The 25,275-nt window shown below is 41.4% G+C and overlaps 2 protein-coding genes across 2 annotated transcripts; one reads left to right on the top strand and one right to left on the bottom strand.

Annotated features, from left to right (window-relative positions):
* The first annotated feature begins 4,152 nt into the window (after window positions 1-4,152).
* On the top strand, window positions 4,153-5,201 carry uts1 (urotensin 1). The gene is made up of 2 exons (XM_034527397.1): window positions 4,153-4,220; window positions 4,674-5,201. Exon 2 carries the CDS (start codon window positions 4,677-4,679, stop codon window positions 5,115-5,117), a length of 441 nt encoding a protein of 146 aa, XP_034383288.1. The 5' UTR covers window positions 4,153-4,220; window positions 4,674-4,676; the 3' UTR covers window positions 5,118-5,201.
* A 7,702-nt stretch (window positions 5,202-12,903) lies between these two features.
* Window positions 12,904-24,436, bottom strand: trim54 (tripartite motif containing 54). The gene is made up of 8 exons (XM_034528189.1): window positions 24,251-24,436; window positions 23,206-23,384; window positions 18,791-18,974; window positions 17,489-17,584; window positions 16,655-16,888; window positions 15,070-15,092; window positions 13,729-13,865; window positions 12,904-12,980 (listed from the first exon to the last, which is right to left on the bottom strand). The coding sequence occupies exons 1-8, from the start codon at window positions 24,434-24,436 to the stop codon at window positions 12,904-12,906; spliced, it is 1,116 nt and encodes a 371-aa protein (XP_034384080.1).
* Between the last annotated feature and the right edge of the window lie 839 nt (window positions 24,437-25,275).

Below are 25,275 nucleotides of genomic sequence, written 5' to 3'. Positions count from 1 at the left end.
ATAATTAAATATCCTGCTATGAATTCCCATTGACATCGACAATCACTGTTGAAGTTTAGAAGAAAAAAGAAAGTGCACATTTTTGATAAAGGCTATAAAACATGATGTCGGTCGTGTGTGTTTTTGACCTCCGAAACCTTTGTGGCCGACTCGGCTCTGGCTGGGTGGAGTTTGTTTGGATGGAGATGTGGATGCTGCTGATGGGCTGTCAACCAAATTAACTGCACACATTCTTTATTAGGGTCCGAGCGACTGACGAAGTTGATTGAAATTGCTTCGTCTACATTGGGAGCATTTCTGGGGCATGTAGAAACTAATCATAAAATATTTTTTTAATATAACATTTTTTTTTTTATATATATATATATATATATATAAAATATTTTTATATTAAAAAAATTCATTTTTATATTAAAATATTTTTAGATTAAAATATTTTATATATATAAAAAAAAAAATGTTATATTAAAAAAATATTTTTATATAAATTTAATATCAAACAATTTTTTTTAATATAAAAAAGATTTTTATATAAAAATCATTTTTTTAGATCAAATGTTCAAACTGTATGCATTATTTATTTTACATTTTTGATAGACTATACTATGAGCCTAAAATGCATCAGATTCACATGTAATTTACACAATGTGGTCTACACTTCACGTGGAGACACATGATGCATGTATATGTTCACACTCGAATCTGCCCCAAACTCGTCGTGCTTGTTACAAGTTGCGGCCTGAGGATATCGACGAGCTTATTTTCACTCGCAGTCAACGCGCCGCCTACTGGCGAAAGAATATCGGGGTTACGCGACAAACGGTAAAACGTACGACCGGCGTCCCTACGTTCTCGGCCGAGCGGGTCGGCGTCCCGCCGGCGCCCCCGACTGGCGCAGGTGAGCGAGGACCCGTTCATTGCTGCTCGCAGCTTTAATTTTTTCTTTTTCTCCACACAAACACGTGGGCTATTATAAGGGGGGAACGCAAGCGGAGAATGGCCGCATCATTAAATTGTTACATGTTAAATTGTTAAATTGTTAAGTGTTATTTGAAGATTTGGTTGGAAAATATGGAAATTGACTTCTCCCCCCCTCCACCGCCCCCTGGCTTCACCCCCCCACCCCTCCACCCCCCACCCCTCCACCCTTCCACCCTCCTCACACACAACACGCCGGCTTTGGGAAGAGAGCCTGGTCGGGTATGATCTCTCAAATTAACATTGGAACACAATTGGACATTTGATCCGTAAATGAGCAGCATTGGTCTTTGTCATTGGTTTTTATTATCAAATGTTGTGATGCTTGAACTGAAAATAACTGAACTACAGGCCTGACCTAAATATTCACACATTACAGTTTTACTTAAACCATTATGAAGATCTTTCTTGTCAGCCATCTGGGTGACCTCGCTGTTAATTGTTCTCACAGACCGTCTTGAACATGATCCTTAAAAAAATGACACAGACAAAGATGTTAAACATCATTTTTATTTCTGTTTACTTTCCACTCCAATATTAAATGGAATAGCACCAAGGTTGTGCTGCAGCTGCAAAACAAAAATACTTCCCAGAAAGTGTTTTAGGTGGCATTTGGCCAGTTCAAGTGAAGACTTGAGCCTCAAACAGCTCATTATCAATATTTAGAGAGAAGAAAAGACAACTAGTTCTGCATAATGTGAAGTCATGAGGTGGATAAGTAAAAAGAAAACTCTCCATGGATAATGAACCCTTCTCCGTCTCTTTGTTGTTTCAAATCCACTCTGATTGATCAAACTTAATGTAATGGCATGATTGTAACTGGATCTTACGTGGACGCTAAGACAAATCACCCTGCACGTTGATTGGTTGTCCATCCTCAACGTCCTCTTTTCTGTCCTTTTAGTTGGAGTGGGAGCCCTATCACTGGTACTGTATCACCTGTAGCATGCTACTCTTTAAAAAAGAAGAAGAAAAAAAGCCTTGTTTTCCTACAAACATGTATGTCTGACACTGATCATATTGTTTTAGCAACAAAAAAAAAGAAAAAGCTTTTTTGCCATTTATATTTTGTAATAAAAAAGTTCAAGTAGAAATCTTTTGATTCTGTTCTTGTTCTGATTATGAATGTGTATTAGTCGGTTAGGAGAATACAACTCTTTATGTCTGATGTACGGTTTTTGTGGATCGATTTGTAATAAGATCCTTCCCAAAGACTGAAAATATAAATACTGTAAATGTACACATTGTTGTCCAGCTTGCCATCTGTCATGTTGCACTTCGGTCAATCGAACAATTTGGTCAAAGCAAATGTTCAACACCTACTTGTCAGATTTCATTGGACTTCTATTTGGATAGTCATGTCCCCCAGAGGATGATTCCTTATGATGCTTTTAAACCCTGTCACCATTTTTTCCATCAGGTCACAATTTTGGTTCATGACGAAGTATCTCAAAAAACGAATTACTTAATTTTCATGAAATCTGATTTGATTCTTGACGATGTTTTTGTTTTTTGACCTGACGACCCTCCTCTAGCGCCACCATCAGGCAAAACATGACCCGACTGGCGCAGTTGAGCGAGGACCCGTTCATTGCTGCTCGCAGCTTTAATTTTTACTTTTTCTCCACACAAACACACGTGGGCTAAGGGGGGAACGCAAGCGGAGAATGGCTGACGAATCCAATGAAAATCTGCCAAATAGCCCCCACCCCCCTCCCCTTCTCCCCCCTTCCTGATGGATACAAGCCCCACTCCAGAGAAAGCTGGATTTATGAGGTTTAAGCAGTGGTGATTAAATGAAGACATATAGCACACATAGTCTTGTTAACCCCTCTGGTATATATATATATATATATATATATATATATATATATATATATATATATATATATATACACACACACAGTAGGAGTGATGGACCTGATGTTCAGGTCAAAGTCGTTGTAGCTGGAGACTGAATGTACACCAGTGTTGACGTAGATGTGGTGAGAAACTATAACCAGCTGTTTGTGCCGATCCAAAATGTTTTTTCAGTTTGCACGTCCAAATGTGCACAAACATTTCAGGATGAAAAAGGTCAATGAAACGGCATCAAGGCCTTCAGAAACAAATGATGAACAGAACAATGTCCATGAACTACATCTGGTCCTTAAGAGCAATGAGCTTCTTCTTTAACCCTGGAAACTTGGTTCCAATATTGTATTTCTCGATGACGTTAAACGTCCTAAAATATGAAGCAATTTAAGTTTGGAAAAATAATTAGTTGATATGGATTATGGCTTTTCAGCATTAGAGTGGGTGGTTTGATGGAGCAAATGACCCCAAAGTGGTTGCCAAATGTAAATGCACTGTAGCAGGACAGCCCGGGACTGACATCCCCTGTATATTATATTTTATATTCCTCGAGTAGCCGGAGGGGCAATTCAGATTCTGATCATCAACATTCTCTGCACAGAATGGGTTTTGTAATTTAACTTCTATTAACTCCCACATTGAATCTCTAAATCAACATCTACAATCTGCCCATGTGGCTTCCTGGCAGGGAAGTTGTCTATAAGTATTGATCTAATCATCATATAATCTATAACTTATCATGTGTTTTACATGTCTGTCCAGTTACAGGCTTTAAATGGCAACAGCTCATTCATATGAATTCCTTCTTGAGTTTCAAAGGATCTTTAATCTTTTTGTTTCAAGAGTTATTTGATTGACTGATGAACACAGATGATAATAATAATAATAATAAGATGTAGTGTGCTTTTCATCGTGTTGCTCATATCATGTATGTGTATGCACTTTTGCAAACATAAATTACACAAATATGTCATAAAAACAAAAGTGAAAAGTTGAAATATCAGGTGTCAATTGTCACAAGACACAAAAAGAAACATTAAGTCAAGTAGCAAGATTTTATTAATGATGCCTTCAAGTCGATCCCCCAACGTTAGAGACCCCCTCCCCAAAGCCCCTTCAAGGACCCTTCTCCCCCCACTCGTGTACCCGGTGAGGTCCCAGATAGGAAATAAGCACATTTAAAAAATAATAACTTTATTTATATCCTGTCCATCACAGCATCCAGCTGTCCCCTCCAAACCGGTGGCTGTGCTTGCATTGACGTCAAAGGAGCGGATGTATAAAAGCCTCCGAGCTCTCCAGTCTTTGCACACGGGGACTGTTCACACTCGGCTCTGACCTGAGATCAGCCATCCCAAAGTTAAGCTGCAGCATCTGGAGAGAATAAAGTGAGTAGAGCGCTTCTCATTTATCTTTTTTTTTTAAGTTAAGTTTTGTTTAAACAAAACAAAAAATGCAGGCATATTTATTTATTTGTAATTATCTTGTACTTACGTGCATCTTATTAAACTCCAATGTTTTTGCTTTTTTGGGTCAAGTTTAGTCTTTTAAAAAGTAAAAAATGTGTGCTTATTTGCATTTCTTCTTGCAGGAAAGATATATATATATATATATATATATATATATATATATTAAATAGACATCATCATAACTTTGTTAAGTTTAGGAGATTTATTGACGGACTACGATGGTAAAAATCACCCTCAATTCCAATAGAATTCCAAATGATCACTTTTGTGTTTGCAACGCACCCGAGTGGTTACTGCGAGTTTGATTGGCAGTTGCATTTCCCTGATGATTCTGTGACGAACTGCCCTCTTAATCAACACCTCTGGTTGCAGGACATGAAGCCAGTCCCACTGCTTCTACTCCTCTCCTCGGTCCTCCTCGCATCGCACCTTCGCCCCGCCGCCGGCAGACCGCGCATCCTCCCCGGCTGGCTGGATGGCGGCGGCCGCCTCCAGACGCAGCAGCTGGACGAAGTGCTCCTCCGAGCGGCCGCCGCCGCCGCCGCCGTCGCCGACGGCGCCTCCTCCGACCTGCTGGGCGACAACATCCTGCGGGTTCTCCGAGAGAGGAACCCGGGCCACCTGCACCTGCTCCCACCGGAGGAGGACGAGGCGGCGAGGACGGCGGCGCATCTGTTGAAAAGGAGCGAAGAGCCGCCGCTGTCCATCGACCTCACCTTCCACCTGCTGAGGAATATGATCCAGATCGCCAAGATGGAGAACCAGAGGGAGCAGGCTCAGCTCAACCGCAAAGTCCTCGACGAGGTCGGGAAGTAAAGCTCTTTTTTCTTAAAACAGCCGACCCGCTGTCTAAGTATTCAAGACCTCTGACAGTAGTTGTTTTTTGTGCGCCTGCTTCCCTCTCCGCGTCATATATTACGCACAGGTGGTGCCAACTTACGCATCGCCGCATCATCGAGTAAAATGTTAAATTGTTAAGTGTTATTTGAAGATTTGGTTGGAAAATATAGAAATTGACTTCTCCCCCCCTCCACCGCCCCCTGGCTTCACCCCCCCCACCTCCCCCCCACCCCCCCACCCCTCCACCCTTCCACCCTCCTCACACACAACACGCCGGCTTTGGGAAGAGAGCCTGGTCGGGTATGATCTCTCAAATTAACATTGGAACACAATTGGACATTTGATCCGTAAATGAGCAGCATTGGTCTTTGTCATTGGTTTTTATTATCAAATGTTGTGATGCTTGAACTGAAAATAACTGAACTACAGGCCTGACCTAAATATTCACACATTACAGTTTTACTTAAACCATTATGAAGATCTTTCTTGTCAGCCATCTGGGTGACCTCGCTGTTAATTGTTCTCACAGACCGTCTTGAACATGATCCTTAAAAAAATGACACAGACAAAGATGTTAAACATCATTTTTATTTCTGTTTACTTTCCACTCCAATATTAAATGGAATAGCACCAAGGTTGTGCTGCAGCTGCAAAACAAAAATACTTCCCAGAAAGTGTTTTAGGTGGCATTTGGCCAGTTCAAGTGAAGACTTGAGCCTCAAACAGCTCATTATCAATATTTAGAGAGAAGAAAAGACAACTAGTTCTGCATAATGTGAAGTCATGAGGTGGATAAGTAAAAAGAAAACTCTCCATGGATAATGAACCCTTCTCCGTCTCTTTGTTGTTTCAAAATCCACTCTGATTGATCAAACTTAATGTAATGGCATGATTGTAACTGGATCTTACGTGGACGCTAAGACAAATCACCCTGCACGTTGATTGGTTGTCCATCCTCAACGTCCTCTTTTCTGTCCTTTTAGTTGGAGTGGGAGCCCTATCACTGGTACTGTATCACCTGTAGCATGCTACTCTTTAAAAAAGAAGAAGAAAAAAAGCCTTGTTTTCCTACAAACATGTATGTCTGACACTGATCATATTGTTTTAGCAACAAAAAAAAGAAAAAGCTTTTTTGCCATTTATATTTTGTAATAAAAAAGTTCAAGTAAAAATCTTTTGATTCTGTTCTTGTTCTGATTATGAATGTGTATTAGTCGGTTAGGAGAATACAACTCTTTATGTCTGATGTACGGTTTTTGTGGATCGATTTGTAATAAGATCCTTCCCAAAGACTGAAAATATAAATACTGTAAATGTACACATTGTTGTCCAGCTTGCCATCTGTCATGTTGCACTTCGGTCAATCGAACAATTTGGTCAAAGCAAATGTTCAACACCTACTTGTCAGATTTCATTGGACTTCTATTTGGATAGTCATGTCCCCCAGAGGATGATTCCTTATGATGCTTTTAAACCCTGTCACCATTTTTTCCATCAGGTCACAATTTTGGTTCATGACGAAGTATCTTAAAAACGAATTACTTAATTTTCATGAAATCTGATTTGATTCTTGGCGATGTTTTTGTTTTTTGACCTGACGACCCTCCTCTAGCGCCACCATCAGGCAAAACATATTCCCAATGTGCACGAGCCACCCACAAGACAAATTGTATAATTATTTTCAGGCATTATTGCCAATTTAAGACCAATACAAGGAAGCTTGTATAGAACATTGATGTATGAAAAAAAGAACTGCAATGAAGTTTGTCATCACTTCGGATCATTGCAACAAAAGCCATTTTTGAAGATCCATTAATGTTGAAGGCCCAGAGAGGATGGAAGGTTAGGTCCAAGTTGTTGAGACAGATACAAGAGGGGGGAGAGAGAGAGAGAGAGAGAGAGAGAGAGAGAGAGAGAGAGAGAGAAGATACAAACAAACACAGAAGTTGAAATTGAGTTTTTTGTTGTTCTGACTCAGTCCAAACCGTGGGTGTCCTGGTGATTCTTTTGCCTAATCACCCTCTGTGTTAGTGTGTGTGTGTGTGTGTGTGTGTGTGTGTGGTGTGTGTGTGAGTGAGAGAGAGAGAGAGAGAGAGAGAGAGAGAGAGAGAGAGAGAGCATGTGCTGGCTGGTTTCATCTCTCGTCACGCTTTGCAAATGCCATTACATATAATTTAGTAGATGCAAAGCAATGACTAACGTGTGTCAACATAACTTCAACTCTGTTAATCTGCAGAACTCCGAACATTTGACTTCAAAAGGTGTCACCTGACACAACGTAACAGTTACATCGCTGTAAAATGACAATGTTTCATGCATGAAAACTAAACATTCTAGTGAACCCGTTTTCAGAAGTCTGAGGATGCAAAACACTTTTGTCGTTGTTCCTGAGTTTGTTTAACATTAGGAACATAATCATGATTGCATCAACATAGCTGAATCATGAAGAATTCCCTTTAAATTAGCTTAAAATGTTGCTTTATTTGCTTAAAATGTATATTATTTAGTATTTCATATGCAAATCAGAAAAAACTAATTTGGAATAATAATAAAAAGGTTCATGAGTATTAAAAGAAACATACAATTGCATAGGAATTAAAAGCCTTTCTTATCAGAACATATTTTAAAAGTATAATGAATTACAAAATGTTTGAGTCCTTGTGTAGTTGGGAAAGTGTTCCAGAGTTTTACCTCTAAAAAAAAAACCTAGAGACAACCATCAGGGCCGACCGACAGTCCCATGATACATCTCCAAACTCTCAAAGTAAATACAAACATATATAAATATATCATGTGCTGTAGCTAGCACAGCAGAAACATGATAATGTACCTCTGTCAGTGATGCTTCCTTCTCACCTATTTAGAACCGGTTGACTGACACACCTGTGTCCATAATAGTCCTCCAGGTGATACCCACGCCCTAGTAGACCTAAGTTTACCATCTTAGGTCTAGTATATATCTAATCTAATCCAAACACACAGTACTACTGAAGCTGATGAGTGTCATTAGTTTTGCAGGTATTTGGTCCAAAACCAAAATACAGATCAAATAGAAATGTTGACTTCATTTTGACTTAATCGTGCTCAATGAGGAAAACCAAAGAAGTATAATACCGAAGGACGTATATAATACACACATAAGAGGAACATGAATAATGCGGAATATATCAAGTTCTGTGTACACACCACCATACCATCCCAGACTGTATGCTGCTTTTCCTAATAACAAGCCGTGGATCACCAGTGACCTGAAAGCACTTCTTAATAAGAAGAAAGCAGCTTTCAGGTCTGGGGCCAACAAGCTAAACTGCTTCTTCAATAGGTTTAGTTCACAGCCCTCATTTGTCTCCCCCACACAACACACCTCCCAGGGTCCTAAAGACCTGGTCTATCCAGCTGTCGGACGTCCTGCAGCACCTCTACAACCTGAGCCTGAGACAGGAGGAGGTCCCGGTGCTGTGGAAGACGTCGTGTCTGGTTCCCTGTCCCAAAGAAGACAACTCCATCTGACCTCAGGGACTTCCGACAAGTTACCCTCACATCCCATGTGATGAAGGTGCTGGAGAGGCTGGACCTTGGACCGCAGGTGAAATCGTCACTGGACCCTCTGCAATTAGCTTACCAGCCTTGTGTGGGAGTGGGAGTCCATCTTGATGGAACCGGTGGCTCTGTGAGAATCACTTTCTTTGATTTCTCCAGTGCATTCAACACCATTCAACCACTGCTGCTGATTGAGAAGCTGCGGGTGGTGGGGTTCAACGCGTCCACCGTCTCCTGGATCACTGACTACCTCACAGGCAGACCACAGTATGTCCGAATGGGCCGTGTGCTGTCTGTGATGGTGGTCAGTGAAGTTGGAGCCCCACAGGGAACTGTTCTGTCTCCCTTCCTGTTCACCCTGTACACAAGTGACTTCCAGTACAACTCAGGTTCATGCCATCTGCAGAAGTACTCTGATGACTCTGCAGTGGTCGGGTGTATTAAGGATGGACAGGAAGTCGAGTACAGGGCAGTAGTGGATGACTTTGTGGAGTGGGCCGGCAGAAATCACCTGAACGTGGCCAAGACCAGAGAGATGGTGGTGGACTTTAGGTGGAAGACAACGGCTCCACAACCGCTGAGAGTTCTGGGAGAGGATGTGTACATGGTGGAGGAGGATGTGGGCATGGAGGAGGAGTACAGGTTCTCCAGTACATGTGTCTCCATCGACAACAGACTGCACTGGGAGGCCAACATCAACACTGTGTACAAGAAGGGGATGAGTCGACTCCTTTTCTTGAGGAAACTCAGTCCTTCGATGTGTGCAGCAAGATGTTGGAGATGTTCTACCAGTCTGTTGGACCAGTGCTCTGTACTTCTTAGTAGTCTGCTGGGGGAGCAGCATTGGAGCCGGAGACACCAACAGACTCACTAAACTGGTGAGGAAGGTCGGCTCCATCATTGGCTGCAAACAGGACTATCTGGAACAGGTGGTGGAGAGGAGACACTGAAGAAAGTATTGTCCATATTGGATAACACGGACCACCCTCTCCACCACCTACTGCAGAGACAGCGGAGCGCAGACTGCTTCAGCTCCGCTTCACAAGGACAGATACAAGAGAACATTCCTGATACAGGAGAACATTCCAGATACAGGAGAACATTCCAGATACAGGAGAACATTCCTGATACAGGAGAACATTCCAGATACAGGAGAACATTCCTGATACAGGAGAACATTCCAGATACAGGAGAACATTCCAGATACAGGAGAACATTCCTGATACAGGAGAACATTCCTGCCCACTGCTATTAGACTTTATAATAAATCTCCTCTGGCCAAATCCTCCTCAAACTGATCATCAATAAACCTTGCACCGTTTTCACTTTATACTTTAGAGACACTGTATACACTTTCATTTTTACACTTTCATTTTATTTTATTTTTTCATTTTCATTTCCTTTATTATTTGAATTTTTAAATGTAATATGCCCTGCTATTATATTTTATTTTATTGTATTGTATATTTGTAAAAAATGTCCCTGTGGCAGTGGGGTGTGGTTAGGCTCGGCTGCAGAGTGGGTGGAGCAGGGGTGTGGTTCAGGGAACGGTGTCGGGACAGATCTAATCAACCTCAGCTGGGTTGATTAGGGTATATAAGTGTGTGTGTGTGAGTGTGTGTGTGTGTGTGCGTGTGTGTGTCTGGTTTCCCCTCAAAAGGAGCAGGAGTGACGGGGAAGAGGAGCTTGGCGCGACAAGAGTATAAAAGAGCTTTTGTGAACCCCAAAGAACCCTCGTTGCTTCGTCTCTTTCTGTCCAAGACTCACGTGAGAACGTGAGAAGCGTTACAGCGTTACAGTCCCCCTTGGGGATGAATAAAGTCAAACCTATTCTAATCTAAAAGTAAAGAGGCACAATATCACATTTCCTGTCAATACCTCCAAAAGTTGATTGTTCATTTATTGGGGATTATTTTCAGATCAGTTCACATTTGGTGCTCTCGTGAGTAATGGGGCCGCATTGCTCATCAATGTGTTGTTTGGACAACAGTGGAGCTCTAAGACAAAGAAGAATAAGACATACAACAATACCTGTTAGACAGAGCAATTTCATCTAACAAGTATTGTTTTTATGTTGACAATATACAAGAAATACAGAACATCATCCTTTTAACTAATCATGTTCAGGTGCCCAGAGCTAACAGAACCTTAATCATGGAGTTGGGAGAGATTCGAAAATGTTCATGTGGGTCTTTTTTTGGTAATTGATATACTTACATAACATCTGAAAATAACTATTAAACTGTAATGTTTACAAAAGCCCCTAGAAAGTATTGTGACAGAAAAAACCTATATGAGGGCTTTAAATCCTGAAGGACATCTTTTTACTTTCCCTCCCACAACACAGGATGCAGTGCTAAATCCACTGTATACATTCCTTTGATCTATTCATAGAGAGATATTTTTACTCTCAATACACTGGGTTTCTTGACTGAACAAAAGGCGACAATGTGGGAGGCTCAAATCTGGTCAGTCGTCTTGCATCTAGGCTGCAGCAGAAAGAAACACACGCGGGTAATGTATAGAAAAGGTATGATTTTCATCAATCATTTCGGTGTCATGTGGCTAAATTCACCGTCGTGGATGTTTTCCAGAGGATTATGGTAAACCTATTATGGTTTCTGTCTCCCTTAGGACCTCGAGTGGAGAACAAAAGACGAATATCATGAGATCAGTGTCATCATCCCACGTCTAAACAATCACCAGTGACTCTGCAGCTGCTCGGCCTAATGTCACACGCACACACACACACACACACACACACACGCGCGCAGCACGGAGGAGGATGCCGTGGTCGTTGTTGTTGCCGCCTCTGACAGCGTAAGCGCGGATGATGCCGTCTCCTTCTGGGCGAGGGGAACCCTTCACTCTCTGCAGCTCCCTCCTGTCTGGTTGGAGATGGTTTCACACATCCCCTCTGTGCGATACACAGTGAGCTGACTTCACGTTCACAAATATTACAATTCATCGGCGGAGCAACAAGAACATCTATAAACAGGCTGTGACACGGTTTTGCATTTTTAAAAATGTGTTTGTCGGCACCATGCTCATCGAAACACTTTGAATATGTCTCATGTCATAGTCTAGCTATAACTATTAATGTATATTGTACATACGGTATATATGTATGTGAAATATCTTATGACACACACCGTCCATTTGATCCTGCATTAACAGATGTTGTGGGGCAGCAAAGCTCAGTTGTGAACACACAGTGACATCACACGCTCCTTAAAGTTGAAGCAGAGAACTTGTTAGCAAACAGTTGTTTATTTACACATCCAGAAGTCACAGAGCAACATTAGCATTGATTTGGATTTGTGTTTTTTTGGGGGGGGCGGCTATCAACCTGATGACCTCATTATAGCTATTCCCAAAGTTAGTAGTATCTACAGTATAAAAACAATAATCAGAGTTTTCAAACTAAGTGATTATGTGATACTATGCACAACAAAGAAGGAAATCATTACTAATCATGGATAATTGATTGAGGCAAAATGGAATCTTAAGTGCAACAAAGTAAAAAATGAACAAGTATGATTGTTATGTCATTTTTATCAAGGCTATAGGAGTGGTATGTATTTACAGTGGATGTATTGTATTTCATATATTTAGATACTATTACTCCATGACATAAAGGGGTCTTTGAAAAAGTTTCCATGTTTCCTGGAGCATCCTCTACGGTAGAAATTAGGAAAAGCTTGATTTAGTTTAATTCTCTGTTCAAAGATGGTCTTTGGTGTGCAATGTGAATGGCAATGAGCAATCTGATGATGGAGAACATGGGATGCACTCGAAATCTCCAGGAAAGTAAGTGGACTTTGAAATTTCTTTAAATGTAGATTTGATTCTCACCAAAAACACTGTAGACAGATCTGAGATTTAGGACGAAATATAGAAATAAAATCCAAGTGCGTTATCAGTTAGACTTTGTTGTCTAATGTGTGTCGCTTACGGTGTATAAAACATAAAAACACATTTGACAAGAGGGGCTCCATGTACAGCCTCTCCAGCTGATGATGGAAGCTGAATCACTAATGTGAGGAGTCTGACTCTTTCTACAGCAAAACCCTGAGCAGTTCATGAATACAGGTCGACACCCTGTATCCTTCTGTTAGTGTCTCAGAGAATATCGAATCAGTCTTACGACGATTTTTAACCTTTAGAAAAATTCAACTCTGTGCTTGAGATATTGAACACAACAAATGCTTCTGCTTTGGTCTCAAACTCTGGAGCAAAGGTCAAGTTCTGACTCCTCTCCATCTCCTTCAGGATCTTCCTCTCCATCATGTCCCACACCTAAAGACACACACGTACAATACATTAACTTACAAGGTCACTTCATTGAAAAAAAAAAAACCATAACCCTTTCAACCCTAAAATGTACATTGTGGGGAAAAAGACGCCTAGTATGAATTCATAACTCATACTGTACTTCATTCCACTTTACACTTCTACTACTCCTCCTTTCAGAGGACAATATTGACTTTTTAGTTCACTACATTTAGTTAATTTCCAAATAAAGATTTCTACAAAACATATGAACAGCTTATGAAATATGTTGTTTTGTTATAAATGAAACAAAACAATTCTGAAACGATTAATCAATTGACAAAAGAAATATTGGAAAGTACTTCTATAATGATTAATTAATTCTTTATGCAAAAAAACAAGTTATGGTTCCAATGAGGATTTTATACTTTTACTTTTTTAATTTAAATGTAATTAAGTCTTAATAGAAAAATGTAAACTATCGGACAAGCATTGTGAACATGTCACTTTGGCTTTTGTGTAATTGTGACAGCAGAATTTCAGAATTTCAACAATCAATCTATTAATCAAGAAAATAAATCAGTAGATACAATCCAGTATAAAAATAACAAGGAATTGCCACTATATATGAAATAGTTTAAAACCAGCTCCACCGCTACGATAATATTCTGCTTTTACATTGATGCGGATAAATAATCTAATCTACCACATAAAAGTAAAAGTACCACAGTCACAGGGGACTGTGGTACTTTTATGTAAGTACCACATGTTGTACCACGGCACGTGCCTGGTGAGAAGTCGATGTTCCTCAGCACGTCAGCTAGGTCGTCAGTATCGATGACAAAGTGGCTCATATTCTCATAACCGAGCTCTGGACGCTCCATGTTCGAGTCCCTGGCTGTCGCCGCTATCCTGCCAACACAAACGCACAGAGGTGTTCAGGTACTGTTGTTAACACGAATGCTGCGATTTGCACAGCATTATAATTTGAGAAATTCTAGTTTGAGATTATTTACTCAAAATTTGAAAACCCTGTTATATGTAATTAGAAAATGATGTTCGCCATGAACCTTGATGAAGTATGTGGCGACAGATCATTATATTATATGAATAAACAATGTGCCCCTTTTTTCTTTTTATTTGAATTGAATCAATCTTGTGAAAAAAAGAAGAAAATGACAAGTTAAAATATAAATGAAAACATTCAACTTCAATAATGCATATTAATATTTACAACAAAAAACTCACACTCAGACATCATATTCATATGGCTGTAACATAAAGTTTAGTTCATTTGTATTGAGTAAAACACACATTTTCTCTGTAATGTTGGAACATTTTGAATGAATTCAAATGCAAACATGGTCAGATATTGTAGGGTTCAGATTTGGATAAATATGAGGATTACGTTAAGCCGCAGGTAGCGGACGATTTTCTCTAAAATTAAAAGCCAATCCCCATTATTGTAGCCTAGCCTTTACTTATCATAGGACACACTCATGTTGACTCATTTTAGGTTAAAGGATTCTAAGATGCAGCCTACTATTTATATCTTCAACAATAAATACTTAATCAGGCAAACCTCCATTTCAAAGATTATTGATTTTGGCTAATATTTGCTCGAACCATCAGCTAATCAAACACACACCGACACACACAGACACACACAGACAGACACAGACACACACACACTCTCACAAAGTATCTCCATCTAGTCAAAAAGTCAGTCATAGTATGATCCCTTTATAATATGATACTGTATCATTGGATTAACAGTCTTTGTGGCTTCAGCAGAATTATAATTTAGCAATGTATTAAAATGCCTTGTATTTTAAATTGTTATAGGTTTTCACATGTTCTAAATATATTGTACCTCCAATGTCAAACCTACACTATTTACCTTTGAAATGTGGCGTAGTAGATGTACTAAGTATAGTAATAATGGCATTATGTAAGTTATGGACATAATCGTATTTCACTCAGTTTCCTTCCACCTTCAGTTTATTTTATTTTACCTCAATAAAATAACCTCCTATTTACCTTGAGGACGTTGTGTAATCTATGAACATTAAAATCTGACCACATTCAGATTCACCACAAACAGATTTCTACTTACTTTTCCAGTATGACGGTGGCGCTCTGTGAGAGTTAAGAAGACAGACAGAAAAGAGACAGAGACTAAATGAATGACATCGTGCTTCAGTTGTCCGTGACAACGACATCAGTCAGAAGGATTTGTCAGACACGTCAGCGCATTAAAATGAAAACATGATTTGGAGAAATGCTGCCGGCTGCCAGAATGGCCTCATGGTGTTTGCTACCCTGCTGCCACTGGCTCTATCTCCTTTAACACCTGCTCTGGAAGAGGATAAAACAGTGACACCTGAGGCTCATACCTGCTCTCACGCGCAGACACGTTGCATCAGAAATAAAGGATTCATATTTAAGTAACAATCTGCATGTCTCTGAGATAAACTAACTTCTTAACTTTTGTTTCACTCAAACCCCAAATTCATTCATTTATCCAAGGACATGTACAGTACCAGTCACTATGCACAGAAAAATGGTGTCATTTCTCAATAATTGTATGTCCCGATATTATAAAACGCTTTGATAAAACGTCAATACAGTTTTCTGGACTGCTGCTGTCAGCTTGCTCGCCTTGTTTTTGCATCCCGTGTATTGAAAACATCTACTGCATACTGCTGTCCCATACTGGGAATAAAAGTAATAGAAAATGCACACTTTGTAGAATTTTTAAAATTGAATTTAGGATTTGCACAATGAGTTAGTGAGGTGATTTTGGATATGCATCCCATTCACAGGTTTATTGGAATCAGGGTAGAAAAGCTTTGCAGCCGTGCACACAGAGCCTTGATCATCAATAGCATCAGCGGCCTTGGGACCTCTGAACATGGATCATCCTGTCTAATGAAACCTGTGACTGGGAGAATATTGATGGCTGGAAAGAGTCTTTAAATGATGGAGGAGCATGTGACGTCAGGTTGTTTAAATTAATAAACTACTGCAGGTGTAAAAAAGATCATTTATAATCTGTATGTTAAGCTTTAATTACATGTTTAGCATGTGAACACTACATTTAATTGATAATATAGTCAATTTTAATTGGGAAGCCTGAAATTATTAAGGCACGGTTTCCCAAACTGAGGGTCAGGACCCCTGAAAGAGATCAATCTGAGGATTATAGACTGGAAGGAAAATCCAAAGAAAATCCGATTTCTGCAGCACAAAATTACGCAATTCTCATTCAAATGATTTGGTTAACAAATATTGGCTTTCAGAACGTTTTCCTATTCCCTCCAGTCACGCAATCAATTTCCTGATTGGTAAGAATAAAATATATACCACCATATATCAATAATAATTGTAAAAAATAAAATAAGTATAAATTGACCTGATTCCCCACTTAATGGTCAAAATGCTGTTTCATATGAGCTTTCTATAGACTAATTAAACACAATGGCAGTAAAAAAAAAATATATATTTGTGTGTGTATTTTTTATCGGCCTAAAAAGAATCACTCATGTGAGGATAAAGAGTGATTAAACATTGTCATTAACCTTTAAAATACGTGTATTTTCACGTTTCCGGATCAGTGGGTTACTACAGAATGTCTCCGGAAGAACAAACGACCAATCATCCGGCTCCGCCTCACCGACCTGATCCGAAGCCTCACCGACCTGTATGAACATCGGCATGTGGAGCTCTTCGATCGACTGGAGGGCCGACTCCACCAGCGCCACCGCGGCCTCCAGGTGGTCGCCGTGCCGGCGGATGAGAGATCGAACGCGTTTGAGTTTGTCGTCCTGCTCTCTGCCGATGAGCCCCACCAGCTCCTGCTTCCTCTCGTCCAGGACGCCCACCAGGCCGTCGAGGCGGGCGACCAGCTGTTCCCTCCGTCGTTGACCGTTCTCCTGAGGTGAGGAAGAAGATTAGGATACAATTATGATACACGTACACTTTGTCGTCCGATCGGTCTGCTTACCTACTAAGTGAAATGTAAGACCCACTTTAGGTGTGCACTGTATGCCTCTAATATAGGAACACATTGGATTTATCCTGAGGGGAAACTACTGTGTGGGAAGAGTGCACATAGAAAAGTCTAAGATTACAATAACAATACGGTGTAATCCACCCCCCCCCCCCAAAAAAAAAAATACGACATCGGCCTATACAATGTCAAAATCAGGTTTACAGTATGGATCATAAAAATATGGAGAGAAATGTATCACTCAGCGTTCTTTATTAGCTGACACGTGAACAATCATACTTTTATTTCAGACTCGAGGTCCAGATAGTACAAAACATTAAAAAGAAAAAAATACATACAAAATCACAAGTAAAATACATAGACCTACGAATGCCTTACAAATAGACAGCTGTACCAATGTCTCCACAGCGGGGACTGGTAGCATGTAACAACAATAGGCTATTACATAACAAAGGGAAAACAACGACTCAAGAAAAGTGTTTGTGTGCGTGTGTGTGTGTGTGTGTGTGTGTGTGTGTCTAACCTCTACAGTGTGGCAGATTTCTTCCATCTGAGTGATGACCGCCTGGACGTGGTCGTTACTGGCGACCAAGATCGCAATGCCATCGCTCAGGTCTGTCTGCAAACACCAATCATAATACTGTTCACCTTATTCATTTTACGTTCAATTTTACCCACGTGTATTATCTTGCATATGCGTACCGTTTTGTTTTAATGCGTTCACCGTATTTCTATATTTTGCTCATTTTGGTCTATTTAAATCTGGTATTTAATATAATAATATAACCACAGTGGGTCAAACCAATTAACCACATCAACTCCCTTATAAACGAGGCATCTTAATTCATTAATTCATTTAAATGGACACATTTGTGCTCACATGTCTTTGTCACGTTGCAGCACTCCCCGAACAACATTACCAGAAAAGATGTTGGTTTTATCCACAAATTAAGATTATTCAGTATATTTTTCTTCTATGCAGATCAAAACGCTCTTTTTAAAATCCCCAAATACGTTCTGTTGTTAAAACGATAGTTAGAGGAGTGTGTGATGGAGGAACGCAGTCGCTCTGGTTCGTGAGGCGTTCGCCAACCAAAGCACAACAGCATGAGTCACCGGCGTGCATCTGATATCATATGACATCATGCACATTTGTACAGTTTGTTGCAGCGTTTGCTGTCATTCATCAGTGCAACAAACATTCTCCAACATTCCCCATGTATAGGCCGACAATACATCAGCAACTTTTTGTTTTTTCCGATTAACCTTTGCATGAAGACGGAGCGTCAACAACTTTTCCTCGAACCTCATCTGAATTTCCGATGAGTGAGTCAGAGACAGCGTGAGAGATGGAGAGGCCGGCACGGAAATGTCAACAAAGCCAACTGCTCAATAACATGCCGGGCGCCGCCGCCATCTGCATGACAAAACTGCTGCACTTTGTCTTCGCGCGTGCACAAATGAGCAAATTAAGTCTTTTCGTGTGATATATTGGATGTGAAACGATATCTGGTATTACCGTAACTGACCTTTAGATGTCGAGGTCGGCAGGTCAGTGTGCAACTTAGCTTGTAGTATTGGAATAGATTTAAAAATAGAAACAGAAAGGAGTATGAAAGATAAAGACCACCATCGCCCACATGCACTTTATCTTTATTGGTGCTTTGACCTTCAAACAAGCTTCGGCTTCAGCTGGAAATCAAAAAAAACTTAAAAACCTCCTTATTATTTGCTTATTGTTTCCACCACACATTCTGTCTGAATGCGTGTAAAGAAAAGGGAGGTGGAGCACCTTGTTGCCGTGCGTGTCAAGTTGAGTCCTCACCTTCTGTCTCATGTAGACGCTGCTGAGCGGCGCGACGTCACAGTCTTTGTGTTTTCCGAACACTTTGCACATGGAGCAGGTCGGCGTCTCACAGGACAGACAGTAGATGTTGATCTTCTCCTCTTCGTGTTCCTCACACAGCAGCTGCTGCTGCTGCCGCCGCCCCGGCTTTATGTTCACACGGCTGGAGGAGACAGAGAAGGAGAAATGGAAGTTTGAATTAAAAAGTGTGACACACTTTTTAATTCAAACTTTAATTATGGATTTCAGTGTAGTAACTACGAGGGGGCAGACATAAACCTTTGGAGCACTTTAAGGCTAACTTAGCAGTGCATTGTGGGTAGTTTACGCAAATGAACAAAGTGGAACTTTGTTGCCGGCACCCAGAGCTTCCTGCTCGTTTGTCGGTGGAGGAGGAAGATGCCGCCACAGCCGAGAGTCAAGGGCCCGATCCCCATCTACGGGTGGACCCTTACGGACTCACGCTAACTCCGTGAGGGTTTAGTTCTGTCCCACTGACACATCGTTGAGTGTTTGAGGCTCTCTGGCAGACATTTTGAGCCCTTTATGAACCCTTTCTGTAAGTCAGCATTAGATGCCGACTTTGCCCCAAAGGAATTACCCACAAATAATTGCAATGTGACGTTAACCAGCAGTTACCAATGGAAGCATGGAGAAGTTAAATAAAAGTAAAACAAGGAGGCACGTGGGTGTTACATTTACACAACAACATTAAGGATTAATCAGAGGAAAGATTTTATATATATATATATATATATATATATATATATATATATATATATATACACACATCACATATTTATTCATCAAACATTTCGTTTTGTTATTGAACGAGTAAATAGATAATTTGAAACGACGTCTCATCTCGTGAGGAAAGACTCTGAATGATGTTCAAATCACGAAATAAAAAGTATTAATTAAGTACCCCACAATTGTACACAATATTTTTTATGTAGTCATGGCCACGTGATGTGTTGCAGCTAAGTGCTGTCCCATTCATATTTACACCATTTAAAGCCGTCACAGCCTCTCACACTCATCCACATAATGTTCTTAAAATGACCTTAATGGAAGACCTCAAGGCCAGATGTTCCTGCACTAGTGGCATAGTCTCCACAAGGCTTCCCAACATTATCTGTATTGTTAAAATAGTTCATCCTAAAAAGCAAAGACGACTTACCGGAAGAAAACAAAAATGCAATAAAGGGTTCTTTGTACTTTGACGTATAGGTGTCTCTGACAGAAATGATGAAGTAATGAAAACAAACAAAAAACAAATCATGAGAAACTACGAGTTACAACACATTTGTGAACAACCTCTTCTATTTTAGGATAATAAGGGGACTCCTGTGCTTCAGTCTCAACAGTGACTCATGCTCCAGCTTCTATTCTGGAGTGAGGGTGACTTAAATATCAGTGGAGAGTTGTAGTTGCTGTGCACGCTGACAAAACAAGGGCCGATGCAACATTTTACTTTTACTAACATTTTCATCTCATTGTCTATTTGTTTTCATGCTGCACTTCAAAATCTAAAAGAAAAACTACTCTATCTGCCTCTAACTTACGACTCGAAAGGTCCGCAAGTCCTCTCCGGCTCCGTGGCTGTCCGAACCAGTGCGCGCCGAGAGAGCCACTATGTGAGCATCGGAAAGAAAATGGTGAAAATCCAAACACGCCAGCGACCTGCTCGCCTATCAATCTCTTCTCTCCTCCTTCTCTGCGTCCATCTCTACCAATCCAGAATCGAATCCTCTTTATCTAACCCTAAAAAGCTCTTCTCAATTTTTTCCAACCTCCTTGACCCCCCTGGTCACCCCCCTCCCTCCACCCTTCTACCAAGCCACTTTGTTGACTACTTTACAAAAAAGATAGACGACATACGCTCTTCATTTACTAATCAATCTTCCATAACTACACCTCCAGTAACTTCACCTTCTTCCCCCTTGTTTTCCTCTTTTATCCCCCTGTCTCCTAATCAAGTTCTTACCTTGGTAACCTCTGCCCGCCCAACCACCTGCCCCCTTGACCCCATCCCGTCTCACATTCTCCAGCCTATTGCTCCTGACCTTCTTCCCTTTCTCACCCATCTTATTAACACCTCCCTCTCAACCGGCTGTTTCCCTAACTCTCTGAAGGAGGCAAGAGTCAACCCTCTCCTGAAGAAACCCACTCTCGACCCATCTGAAGTCAACAACTACAGACCTGTCTCTCTCCTCCCCTTCCTCTCCAAAACTCTAGAGCGAGCTATCTTTAACCAAGTCTCCTCCTTTCTTCACTGTAACAACCTTCTAGACCCTCACCAGTCTGGATTCAAGACAGGCCACTCAACAGAGACTGCCCTCCTTGCTGTCTCTGAGCAGCTTCACACTGCTAGAGCAGCCTCTCTCTCCTCTGTCCTTATCCTTCTAGACCTTTCCGCTGCCTTTGACACAGTGAACCACCAGATCCTCATGTCCTCCCTCCAGGACCTGGGTATCTCAGGCACCGCGCTCTCACTCTTCTCATCCTACCTCACCGATCGCTCTTACCGGGTAACCTGGAGATGATCTGTGTCTGAGCCTTGTCCTCTGACTACTGGGGTCCCTCAGGGCTCAGTCCTTGGTCCTCTTCTCTTCTCTCTGTACACCAACTCTCTTGGCTCTGTCATTCGCTCGCATGGCTTCACCTACCACAGCTATGCTGACGACACCCAACTGATCCTCTCGTTTCCCCAATCCGAAACACAGGTAGCAGCACGAATCTCTGCCTGTCTGACCGACATCTCTCAGTGGATGTCCGCTCACCACCTGAAAATTAACCCGGACAAGACTGAACTTCTCCTCCTTCCAGGAAAAGGCTCTCCCACCCACGACCTGACTATTAGCTTCAACAACTCAGTGCTGGCTCCGACTCTGACTGCCAAGAACCTCGGAGTGACGCTCGACAGTCAACTCTCCCTGACTGCCAACATTACAGCGACAACACGCTCCTGTAGGTACATGCTGTACAACATCAGGAGAATACGACCCATTCTCACTCAGAAGGCGGCACAGGTTCTGGTCCAGGCTCTGGTCATCTCACGGCTAGACTACTGTAACTCCCTCCTGGCAGGTCTACCTGCTAATGTCATTCGACCTCTACAGCTCATCCAGAATGCAGCTGCTCGACTGGTCTTTAACCTCCTGAAATTTACCCACACTACTCCGCTCCTCCGCGACCTTCACTGGTTACCGGTGGCCGCCCGCATCCGCTTCAAAACATTGGTACTTGCGTACCGTGCTGCGAACAGATCGGGTCCGGTCTACATCCAGGACATGGTCTAACCTCACACCCCAGCCCGTTCACTTCGCTCGGCTTCTGCCAATCGGCTCGTAGCTCCTTCACTTCGAGCTAAACACTCAACAAAGTCACGACTGTTTGCTGTGCTGGCTCCTCATTGGTGGAACGAGCTCCCCATTGACATCAGGACAGCAGAAAGTCTCTACATCTTCCGTCGCAAACTAAAAACACAACTTTTTCGACTGTACCTTGAATAGGGAAGGTAGAGCCGTGGTAGCACTCTGGTAGCACTTAAATGTCCCTTACCAATATCACTTTGTTGTTTAGCACTTTAGTAGCACTTAAATGGCACTTACGGATAGTACTCTGTAGTTTAACGTTATTGAAGAAATTGTATTTGCTTGATTTTTGTTGTTCTGAGTTTGGACTCATGGTTTAATGCACTTATTGTAAGTCACTTTGGATAAAAGCGTCAGCTAAATGACATGTAATGTAATGTAATGTAATGTAACCAGTGAAAGTTAAATAGTTACACTTTCAAATGATGTGTATGAACTCATTCGTTCCATATTTTATATATTTTGTTGCTTTGACATTATTCTCTTTCCCAGTATGTTTTCCCTGCACACACACACACACACACACACACACACACACACAGACACACACACACACACACACACGCACACACACACACACGCACACACACACACACACACACACACACACACACACACGCACACACACACACACACGCACACACACACACACGCACACACACACACACGCACACACGCACACTAATCCGTCTCAAAGTCTGTTGTCTGCAACGAAAACAGCACATTTCGTGAAGACTGCAGTAACAGGACGCAATGCTGCCCTCTGTTGGTGGTCACTCATGATGACAATAACATGCAGTCCTACTTCAGAAAAAGTCAAATTAAGAGACTTTTCAAATGATGTAAATTATGAAATAATTATTAAAATGAGTCTATAGTTGACAAATACCGTAACTTAATTTAGTCTCCTTAGATCTGCTTACAATTAGATGACAATGTGTAATAACCCATTTATTTAACATCTATAGTACGTATGCATGTTAAAAAAACAACCTTCCTTTCTGCACACGCACTCACCTGGAGGACTCCTGTTGTCTGTAGATGTCCAGGATGTTCTCCACCAGCAGGTTCCTCTGCAGACCGTAGACCCCGTGGCGGTCCAGCACCACCTCGTGGCGGCACGATGGGCAGCGAAAGCGAGCGCCACTGGAAGCCGTGCTGGAGGAGCCGCGGGCCTGGACCAGGGGGTTAGCCGACTGGAGACGGTGGAAGGCGGTGATGGAAAAGCACATGTAACACGTGTCTAGACAACAGAATGTATGTCTTCTGATTCCCCTCAGAAATATATGCCATATCTCACTCACGCATACCAATATTGTCTTTATTGTCTCAGTGGAATGTCCCGGATGTTAATGTCTGACAATAATAACAAATACACAAAACAAATGTGGTAGACATTTTCAAGACATTTGTTGCTCATCATATTTGTTCATGGTGTACTTGGTGAAAGCAACTAATTACATTTACTCAAGCACTGTACTTAAGTACAAATCTGAGGTACTTAGAAATATCATTTTAGTCTACTTTGTACTTCACTTTTACTTTAATAATGTACTTTTTACTCCACTACATTATCCAACAGCTATAATGACTTATTACATTTCTGATTGAGATCTAAGATGATAGTTTAGAGTGTCTTATAAAATATGATAGTGATGTATTAATGAAAAACCAGTACTGTATGAAGTACCTCAAATGTGTTACACATTAATAATGATAATAATAATACTTATTATATATATAATAAAAATTATATAGCGCTTTTCTAGACACTCAGACGCTTAAACATTGATACATTTCAACAGTAAGTAATGTTATCAAGCAAAACAATGTATCATTGTACTTTTAGTTCAGTTTCAAACTAACTGGTAGTTCTACTTTTGCAGGGGTAAAAGATTGAGAAGAGTGTTTGATACTCAAAAGATAAACTTTTCTGGACTATTTTGTTGATGAAATGAAACACCACCTCAATTTGAAAACAATGATGGCTGCTTGCGATCAGAAATGTGCCGGGATGAAAACGGGCCAATGAACAACCCTTCAAGACGGACACCACACCCACCTGGAAGATGTCGTTGGCACACTTGCGGCAGAGGTTGTGCTGGCAGGGCAGGATGACCACGGGTTTGGAGAACAGCTCCAGGCAGACCGGGCAGACCAGCTGCTTCTCCAGGTTCTCCATGGTGGCTCCTCTGCCGGCGCCGGGCCCAGAACTGCCTGCTGATGGAGGCCTGAGAGCAAAGTTCATCACTTCCAGGGAGCGGTGAGTAAAACGTCCAAAAGGTCAGAAGACGGTGGTGGTGGTGGTGGTGTAGGGGGGTATTCTAGATTTTGTTGTTGTTGGTCTTCTTTTCTAGCTCTCTTTCCGTCTCTTTCCCCCCGCTGTCTATCCCTGTAGCCTCCCACGCCCCCCTGTCTCAGTCCCACAGCAGCTGGACTGGTAACTATTTTTAGATGCTCAGTTTGTTCTGGCTTGGGTTACTGGCTAAACTGCGTTCCCCAGCCCGGCCATTGGACATTTCGGGCGTGGCAGGAGATCAGGACAGCGGTCGGTGCCACCACGGTTCAAATGATAATGTTTGTATAAAGTCTGATACTTGAGACGTGAGACTGCAACCTCTGACCTCCATGTTGGAGCTCATTAGCACTTTGGCATCAACAGCTCCATTTCTCAGCTTAGATTTCTGTTTGTCACAACATCATCACACAGGAAGTGTCTAACTCCTTCAAACCCGTGTTCTCACATTTGCGGGCAGGGGAGTTTTCTTTTCTTTCTTTCCTTCACACATTGATATTTTCCCTGTGGCTGAATGGATTTTGTACTTTTCAAACTGCATTTGAAAAGTCCAGCTTCCGACACTCATTTGCAATTTGAACTGCAAAGATAGCCCGTACCAATCTCCCACAATGTTGGTGTATATCAAGAACATAGGACACTGGGAACATATGCAAGATAATGTCCTCTCTGCTGCCCTCTATCGGCCATTCAGAGTAAGATTATTACCATTAGGATTGAGGAATTGACATGGCTATATATAATCACTGTTAATCAGTACTTTAAACATTGTTGATGAAAATATACACTTA

Source organism: Cyclopterus lumpus, chromosome 24 (assembly GCF_009769545.1).
Source record: "Cyclopterus lumpus isolate fCycLum1 chromosome 24, fCycLum1.pri, whole genome shotgun sequence".
NCBI lineage: Eukaryota > Metazoa > Chordata > Actinopteri > Perciformes > Cyclopteridae > Cyclopterus > Cyclopterus lumpus.
This window is presented reverse-complemented; position numbering and strand designations above follow the sequence as displayed.

Excerpts from the sequence above, each read along its gene's own strand:
- uts1 (XM_034527397.1), top strand. The coding sequence starts at position 4,677 with ATGAAGCCAGTCCCACTGCTTCTACTCCTCTCCTCGGTCCTCCTCGCA.
- trim54 (XM_034528189.1), bottom strand. The coding sequence starts at position 24,436 with ATGAACTTTGCTCTCAGGCCTCCATCAGCAGGCAGTTCTGGGCCCGGC. Across the intron at positions 18,975-23,205 it reads AGACAACAGGAGTCCTCCAG|CCGTGTGAACATAAAGCCGG; the intron begins GTGAGTGCGTGT and ends TGTCTCCTCCAG. Across the intron at positions 12,981-13,728 it reads CTCACCAGGCACGTGCCGTG|GTGTGGGACATGATGGAGAG; the intron begins GTACAACATGTG and ends GTGTGTCTTTAG.